This window comes from Carlito syrichta, unplaced genomic scaffold, assembly GCF_000164805.1.
Source record: "Carlito syrichta isolate Samal-C Ts95f unplaced genomic scaffold, Tarsius_syrichta-2.0.1 Scaffold304473, whole genome shotgun sequence".
NCBI classification, from domain to species: domain Eukaryota; kingdom Metazoa; phylum Chordata; class Mammalia; order Primates; family Tarsiidae; genus Carlito; species Carlito syrichta.
This window is the reverse complement of record NW_007248569.1, coordinates 354,400-363,855: the sequence shown is the minus strand read 5'-3', so window position 1 is coordinate 363,855 and position 9,456 is coordinate 354,400. Positions and strand designations below refer to the sequence as shown.

Below are 9,456 nucleotides of genomic sequence, written 5' to 3'. Positions count from 1 at the left end.
AGCCTCCCAAAGGCGCGGGATTACAGGCTGAGCCACCGAGCCCGGCTTGAAATTCTTAATTGTAACAATGCAATTAAAAAAGGGATGAGCACATCTCGATGACTCAGCCCGTAATCCCTGCACTTTGGGAGACTGAGGCAAGTGGATTGCCTGAACCCGTGAGTTCGAGACCAAGCCGGGCAATTTGGTGAGATATTGTCTCTACAACAACTAGAAAATTAGCTGGGAGTGGTAGTATATGCCTGTAGTTCTGACTACTTGGAAGGCTGAGGCAGAAGGATTGCAGGAGACTAGTGGGTCGACACTGGGGTGGCCACGCGTGTGCCATTGCACCAACTCAAAAAAAGGGGGGGGCTATGAAAGATTCCAACAGCTACTTCACAAAAGAATACATATAAATGTTCATTAAGCACATAAAAAGTTGTTTTACATTATCTAGTCATCGAGGAAGTATAAATGAAAAACACAGTGTGATAACGACTACATACTCTTAAAATGGCTAAAATGTCAAAGACTGGCAACACCACAGGTTAGCAAGGATGCAGAATGATTGGGTCCCTCTTCCATTGTTGGAGGAAATGTAAAATGATACAACTTTAGAAGAGTTTGGCTGCCTATTTTTCTAAATTTTTACTTTTATGAACTGACAAATAATAATCGTATGTATTCATGGGTACACAGTGATTTTTCAATACATATAATGTATAGTGATCAGATCAGGATCATTAGCATATCCGTCATCTCAAACAGTTATCATTTCTTTGTGTTGGGAATATTCAATATCTTCCTTTTAGCTATTTCCATTATAAAACACATGATTATTAACTATAGTCATCCTACCGTGGCATAGAACACTAGAACATGTTCTTATAAAGGTCAGCATATGCTACTGATACATACAACAACATGGATGAATCTAAAAACCATCATACTGAGCAAAGGAGCCGGACACAAAGGAGTAAGTGTCTGGCTCCTTGGTGTATGATTCCAATTACTATAAAACTCTTAAGATGATGTCTATTCTACAGAGACAGAAAACAAATCTATGATTGCTTGGGGACAATGATTAGGCATGGGGAATGGGTAGAGGTGGAAGGTGGGTTTGACCAGGAAGGGAACATTTTATATCTTGCTCATGGTGGTAGTTAAACTAGGGTATAAATGTGCCAAAACCCCTCCATATGTACACTCAAAATAGGAACGCTTTATTGCATGTAAAGTATATTTCAGTAAGGTTTACTGATAAAATCCTCGATTTAACTGTTTTCTGGATTGAATGAGATTCTACCAAATGGTCTGCGGGGAGGCTGGCCCATTCTTAAGCAGGTTGATTTTCACAATGGAACCCCAGGACCCTTCACGAGGCACCGCACTCACCAGTCAGGGCTCCCCCTAGGCTCCCTCGTCGCAGCTGCCTCCCGTCCTCACTCAGCTGTCTTTTATACTTCAGTGATTTTCCAGGGCCAGAAGCCACATCTGGGTTGCTGCATTTCCGAAACGGCATGGGTGGAGGGGATAATATGTGGTCAAGCTGCGGACAGAAGAACAGCAGCGTCACTGGTGGGACACGCAACGTGGCCCAGACCGAAAGACCAACCACTCACGTTTTCCTCTTTTCTTTTCCTTCCCTAAACCCCTTTCTCCCAATCCTGTTTTTAATTTGGCTAGTTTAGAAAATTCAGGATTTCATTGTTGTGTCTTCTGCCTGACAGAGAGTCCGGCTTGCTGCAAAATCTCAACAGCGGCGTCATTCAAACTATGGATCACACCACGTAGAGGGTCATAAAAATCAAGTTTAGTAGATTGTGACCAGTATTTTTTAATGCAATAAAGTAGAAATTATCAGAGTTCAATAAAGAAAGGGAAAGTGTTGTCTCACGGAATTTTTAATTCAGTTACACATGTATGTGTGTGTGTGTGTATGTATCCTGGGTCACTACATAAAATATCTTTCTCTGTGGGTCATGGTCCATCCCAAGTGGAAAATATTTCTCTATAGAGAAGCAATACATCACTTCTTTAGTTGGTCGCAAAAGAAAATTCACATATTGTTCACAAATATACGTACGGGAGAGAAATTTCTAAGCACCATAGCCCTTAATGGAAATCAATACATCCCTACATCACTTTATAGCTTTTTTTTTTTTTTTAAAAGAAAAGCTGTCACAAGAATCAGAGAAACCAGTCACTTCAAGAGGCAGCTTTCTACAAAAGACTCCATTATGTCACAACGCTTATTTCAAGATCTGCTCTGCTTTTATAAGAAAACCACTCACACTTGGACCGTGCCATATCTTCTAAAATGTTTAACTTCAAGTAAGCACATATGAATACACAGGTGTCTAGATAGTTACTGAGGACGAAAGTCCAGGAAGTCATTAAGGAACCCCCCATTCCTGCAGATACTCATGGAAATTTCAACTGCCACATAAAAGGGCCAAATTTGTAGAAGTTTAAAAACAGAAAAGGCTTGGGTAACATTGCTCAAAGCCAGGCATTTTAAGGGATGTTTCCCTGAGATTTGATTTTACTTTCATGAGGAAAAAGAGGTGGTCACCTGGCTATACTTATCTGAATTTTTTCTTCTGATTAGAACTATCACGGATGTATTTATAAGAAAAAGGAGCTGGGCTCGGTGGCTCAGCCTGTAATCCCGGCGTTTTGGGAGGCTGAGGTGAGTGGATTGCCTGAGCTCGTGGGTTCGAGACCCGCCTGGGCAAGTTGGTGAGACCTCATCTCTACAAAAAATAAAAACATTAGCCAGGTATGGTAGCACGTGCCTGTAGCTCCAGTTACTTGGAAGGCTGAGGCAGAAGAATCGCCGGGGCCCAGCAGGTCGAGGCTGCGGTGGCCGCTCCCGGCCACTGCGGTCCAGTCTGGGTGACAGAGTGAGACTCTGACTCAAAAAAAAAAAAAAAAAAAAAGGAAAAGAAAAAGGAATTTGGAGACTTGGTCATGTATTTATCTGTCTATGCGCTGCAGCATATTCAAAATCACTGAACAAAAGAAACCTGACCCTGACAATGAGTAACCCCTCCCAAGTTAGTTGAGATAGAATAGACCTCATTGGCTCAGTTGCTAAAAGATGTCTAATAAATAAACTCAATTTTATTCCCCCAAAGTCAATTTTATTCATTAGTAACACCAAGCACTTCTCTGTAAGTACTATCTCCAACTCATGCCAGTCAGTACTTTAGAGGGGCACTTAAAGAACTAGAAGCCCTCCACCCAAGGATCAAAGCCGGATCAGTAGGGAAAAGGGATTCCAGGGTGCACTTTAAAATTTAAGGGAAAAAGAGAAACGCTTCCACATAAAGAGTTGTACTTATCAGAAGTTATTTGTTGAGGCTGCTTGCTCATTACATCAGTGTCCTACTTAGGAGGGCCTCTAACAATAAATTTCCATCTGGTCTCAGAGATTCTGCCCCTAAATCTTATGGGTAATGAATTGTACGGTTACACATTAGCTGCCAGACAAAGCAGACCCAATCACTGGTACATCTGTAGTCAGGTCAGTACACAACATTGAGGTTATTTTTGCCTCCTCCTTGGCTCCACTTTAAGCCCTTGCCCCAATTTTTTCTGCCAAATTTTTTTCTTCCTTTAAAAATTTTCAGGAAAATATTTGCAACTCTAGAAAAGTTGTATCAATAGCACAATAAATACCCACAATCCCTTTAACAGTGTTGAGTTGTTAACCTTCTGTCACACTGCTTTTGCTCTCTCTTTCCCTTTCTCTCCCTCTCTCTCTTCCTCTCTCTACACACACACACACACACACACACACACACACACACACAGTGTGCACACACACGCACATGCACACACACCTCTTAGTAGCAGACACTGTGACTCTTTGTCCCCAAATACTTCAACATGCCTCTTCTAAGAACAAGGGAGTTCTCTTATCCTGTATTCTACGTATTCTTGTAAGGGGTCTCAAGTCTTCTGTGACCCAGGTGAAGTATAAATAGTAGGAAAAATGTAAAATACATATTATGTAGACAACATTTAAAATTTGCTCTTTTACATTACAAGAAAAATTTGCAGCCACAAGGTGGCGGTGTGCCATAGACAGTCAACAGAATGCCGTTTAAAATAGCTACAAGTCCCAGGAAATGCACCAAGAACAGAGACCACCCCTCAAAGTAATTGAGCAAGTTAGGGCCCATTCTACTTAGTTATTTTCTCTTAATTACTAGTGACAGCTGCATAAAATATGAATATTTATAGTTTAAGGTTCATCAGCTTCTGCTACTTATTTTTCACCCGAAATTAAATTTATCAGCTGGTAGAATTACAATTAATTACTCGTGGAAAGACTTATATCATAAATTAACAGAGAATGGAAAAACAAACAGAGGAAAGAAGATAATTCCTATATAGAAATGGTGTGCTTTTTCTTACATATCTCCAACAAAGCCATAAAAGACACGAAAAAAATGTGGAAGAAAGAGAAAGAAATCAAAGAAAAAGTGGACCAAAAAAGAGAAAACTAAATCTATTTTGTCACACAGTACATACATATAGCCACAAGCTATTAGTCTATGAGCCAGGGTTTTTAATCAGAATCACAACCCCAAGAGGAGAGTATTATTTTAAATCTGGGAAAATTGAGGCAGTGAACTGTGAGGGCTACAAATGTTTCAAGCACACTATGAGCAGAAAACCTATAAGCAAAGTGCAATGTTCCAAGATCCCATTTCCTTCTTCACATCAAACCACAATCCCAACAGGGCTTTCTCTAAGTAGATCATTTTTCCAAATTTGCCCTGGTGTCAGTGGTTTTACTATTCTTTCTGCAATTAGTCAAAGCTTCTGAAAATGGTCCACTGCAACCCTGCAATTGATTTTTCATTTTTTTGTCCTGATTCAAACACGCGTGATCCGTTTAAAACATTTCATCACACCCTAGAGCTTATGGCAGACATCGAATGTGTCAGTTGGGACATGGTCCTCTAAATGATTCCAGTTTAATGTTTTCCAACTTTTCCAGACCCCCGAAGTCTTTATATACCACAAGGAGTTTAACTAAAAACAGAGTCTGTCTTGCAACTTTCACGGATGTTCAAAGGCATCTAGGCATGGACTTGTTACATGTGCTTCGAACACTGATTATTTCCCTCCACAGACAGTGGACTCCGGGCGACCCAGATCCTACTTCCTTGTCACCTAGCATGCTGCTAGCCACACAGTATCCTAGATTGAAACATATTCTCCAGAAATATATTCTTACCTCATTCATCAATAGCAAATACTGATTCACGGTGACTGGATCTGCTCAAGACTTCCCCTGTTAGTTTCCTCACAATGTCCTTTAGTTCCAAGAAGAGCCACAGACCTGGTTGAAGAGGTACGTCTGCATATTACTGAACGCAGAAGTCAGACAGAGGCCTGGCACACCACCGACAGGTGATGAGGGACAGCTGCTCTTGCTAGCAGCTCTCACAGGAAATACATAAACACCTCAACCAGGATAAGTGTGATGCAGAACTGGGGCAAAGTTTCCAAAATTATCAGGTCTACGAAAAGGCTCATCACCAGGATTCTACACCTGCATTTTCTACGTTTATCATCTCCACCCACTCTCTGGTGTTTTACAAATTATCAGGCTGATTTTTAAAAAAAGGATCCATCATGATTGCACATGGCTTCTGCCACATCAATGAAGATGGATCAAAAGTACATAATTAATACCAACATATTATATTCTTGAAAACTGCTGAGAGTAGCCATGAGTGTTCTCACCACAAAAAATGAAGTGTATGAGGTAATGCATATGCTAAATTAGCCCAATTTAGTCATTCTATAATGTATACCTATTTTAAAACATCATGTTATACATGATAAATATATATATATATATATATATATATATATATATATACTTTTTATTCATCAATTTAGAAAGCAAATTTTTTTTTTAAAGATTTATTTAAAGATGTGGGGTACAATTCAGGGTTAGGTATGCAAATGTTCATTATGCAGGCACCCTTGTGGATGAGGTGTGCCCCCCATTCCCTGGCAGTTTTCCGCTATCGCCAATCCCTTAGAAAGTAAATTTTTAAAAAGTAAAAGTAAAGGCATATCATTTACAAGGCTCAATCTCAGCTTTTTTTTAGTGTCTCTGCCATCATCACCCCCACCACTGTCTCCAAACACAGACCACAGGTTTCTTTTTCTATGGTTATGTCCCCTAGTAATACCATCCTCTAAAAAGGCATATTAAAACTGTCCATGAACATTGGACTTTCAGCCTCTTAACGGACCATTTTCTTCAGTCTCGTCTCCAGATACTTTTATGCCCAAGCATGAGTTCTCTAATTCATAACTTTTAAATATTAACAATGATCATATGAACAGAAAGAAAAATATCTTGTCAATTTTAGTAAATGGCAACTTCTTTTTTCTATCTACTCAGGTCACAAGCTTTACAATTATTCATTATTCTTCTTCATTCCATATCCAACTAGCAAATCCTCTAGCTCAGTCTCCGAAATACATCAAAGAATGCAATCCTGTCACCATTCCTACTGCCAACACCCTTGTTCCTGCCATTCCAATCTCTCTGCTTACACCCGAGTCTCAGCACCACAGCTAGTCATCCTTTAAAACGTAAGCCGGTGCTCCAACTCCACCGCTGGAATCCTCCCACAGCTTCTCCTTCACCCAGAACAAAACTCCAAGTTCTGATAGTGGCTTACAAGGTCCTACCACCTCTACCCCTACCTCTCTGACCCCAGGGCCTTATACCTATAACTTCCTCTACGTGCAATACACTCCAGATATTAACTACCATGCCCCTTCCCCTGTCCTCTGCGTCTCTATTTAAATGTCACTCCCATGGGGACCAAAAGGAGGCCCAAACCTTACCTGTATGATGACCACTTATCTACCTAATCCTGAATCGTACTCCCTATCTTTAAAATAAAATAAAACAGGAAAAAAAAATGTCACTCCTTCCAGGGGGTCCTCTGTCCATGCCTATGGATAACAGCATGCCCACCCTTTATTCTTTTTTATTTTTCCTCATAGCACCTATCATTGCATGACACAGGAGATCTTTTGCACTTTTGTTCCTTGCCATTCTTCCTCTGGTAAAATGAAAGTTACATTATATGATGTCCTAGTCTGTTTTGTCCACTGTTCCAACCCTAGAACTGTGCCGACTACATAACAGGCACCCTGTAAATATTTATAGACAGAAAAATAAATTGCAAATCTCTGGTATTTAGCTAAAGATCTAACAACAGGAAAAAAAATAGAAAACACATCCCATAAAGGCTTTTACTGTTGAAAAAATAGAATAAAAATTATATTAAATGTTAGTCAAGGTAAAATGCTTAAATCGAGTCTCTAGTATTTTGACAAAATTGAAAACTTCATGTATAGAAAAGACCCTTAGGTTAAGGCAAACCACGTGTTTTCAAATAATCTTTTCAATATACCAAATAAATGTGCTAATTTTTGAACCCAGCTACCTCTGAAGGTGATTCCTAAATAATGAATTATTCGACTATATTCCTATAAGCATATTCACTTGTCTATCAATCCAACCCTTTCCTACCCCATTCTTCTTTTCTGTAATTCTGCATTCATTCCCAAGATGTGGCACATGCATTTTAAAGACCCATCCAGAATGCATGTGCCCTAAGGCCAAAGTTCATTAGTTCAAAGGGATCACCAATGTCATTTGCATACATCATGGGGGGCTCACTAGTAAAGCCTTTTTTATGCTTAAAAGAAAGAGATGATCAATAGAGTATGAAGGCATTGTTCAGTTGTTCTGTTTCTTGATATTAAAAATTCTAAGAAACCAAAGATATGAAAATATATGAATAATTCTAAAATTGCATAGCTTGTAATACTAGTTAACTGCTCTCCACCATCCCCTCCGCCCAATAAAAAATCCAGTTGGCAACCCAAAATGACTTTACTATATTTCAAAACTGAATTTCATTTACTTTTAAACTAAAGCCTACAATCAATATTTTAAATTTTGATAGAACAGACTTCTCTAGTTAAGACAGTTATTGGATCCATACTAATTCCACAGTGGTTAGGAGCGCAGACTAGCGCCAACACTTATTATCCTAATTAAGATCTTTAACTATTTCTGCACCTGTTTCCCCATCTCCAAAATGCTAGATGCATGGTGTGTCCCATCTCCAATCAAGACTTCATGGATCCCTCTGCTGTGCTAACCTAAGTCCAGAGTTTACCCCACCCTCTAAATCAGCAGTTCTCAATGAGTGGTGACTTTTGCCCCCTTGTCTCCCAGGGGACATGTGCAATGTCTGGAAGTATTTTCAGTTGTCACAACTCTGGCAGGGGGTGCTGCTGGTTTCTACTGGTGAGAGGCAGGGATGCTCTTGAGTTCCCAGCAATGCACACAACAGCCGCCCACAACAAAGAATTATCCAGCCCAAAACGTCCATGATGCCACTGCTGGGAACCCCTGTTTCATACTCACTTTCCTTCTTGTCTGTCTTCACCTATTTATAAACTACTCACCTTTCTGAGTTACATGTTGTTGAAGGCTATTCTAAAATCTCTAGAGAACACGAAGCAGGAAAGAGGAAGAACACAGATAGAATCCCAACAAAAAAAATTGCTCCTGTCAACAAGATTTGGGAAGCAAATAATTCCCTGAGCAACATTAATTTACCCAAACTATTTAGCTGTTCACTGCAATTCATTTTCTCAATGAATGTCTATATTTTTAAAAATAATGCATCAATAGAATGAATTTAAACTGGAAGATGTAGTAGATACCAATATCATTTTCCATCTTTGGTTCTGTAATTAATTCTTTGAATCATAAACTTCAATTAACAATATAAAAAGTGTTTCAGAAACATCCTAAAATACACGACTAGATCAAACTGCAATGGCATTCACCTAAACAGAGCTGTATCACTAGTTTTATTCTCAAGAGAATTGATTTTCTTTGTTCCCTTCCAAGAGAAAAATGTAAATTAGGACTTTGATACCACTATCTCACATTTGTCTGTCAACTCAACTTCAAGAAAGTCAATTTCTTTGCTTATAAACATCTCTACACACACACACACACACACACACACACACACACACACATCCACAGCCTGCAATACAAGATCATCACAACCCCAAGGACAGAGCCACACAGCAGGCAGTTAATTGCAACTAACTGTTATGGGTACAGTAAGCAATCAATTCAACCGTCTAAAGATGTTAAAAAAAAAAAAAAACTAATATTTTTATAGTTTTTAAAACATGGTATTTTATGTGTGTATTTTTCAGATTATGAATCCTTTCTTAAAGTCTAGTTTCGGAACAATAACACTGGGAAAACACAGGGAATATATTAATACTAATGTGACTTTGCAAATGTATCACCTGCTTTCCTGTCCCTTTAATATTCTAGGGGTTTCCCTGACCTTTATTTAGGGATCTGATCTATGCCTGAAGTTA

At 39.2% G+C, this 9,456-nt stretch overlaps 1 protein-coding gene across 1 annotated transcript in view; it reads right to left on the bottom strand.

Annotated features, from left to right (window-relative positions):
- Positions 1-9,456, bottom strand: part of LOC103262380 (microtubule-associated serine/threonine-protein kinase 4-like) — a gene marked incomplete at its 3' end in the record, with an annotated part of 411,003 nt that overhangs the window by 362,728 nt on the left and 38,819 nt on the right. The window contains exon 2 of the mRNA XM_008060005.2: positions 1,378-1,531. Within this exon, the coding sequence (XP_008058196.2) occupies positions 1,378-1,531 (154 nt within the window). The remainder of the gene's footprint in view (positions 1-1,377; positions 1,532-9,456) is intronic.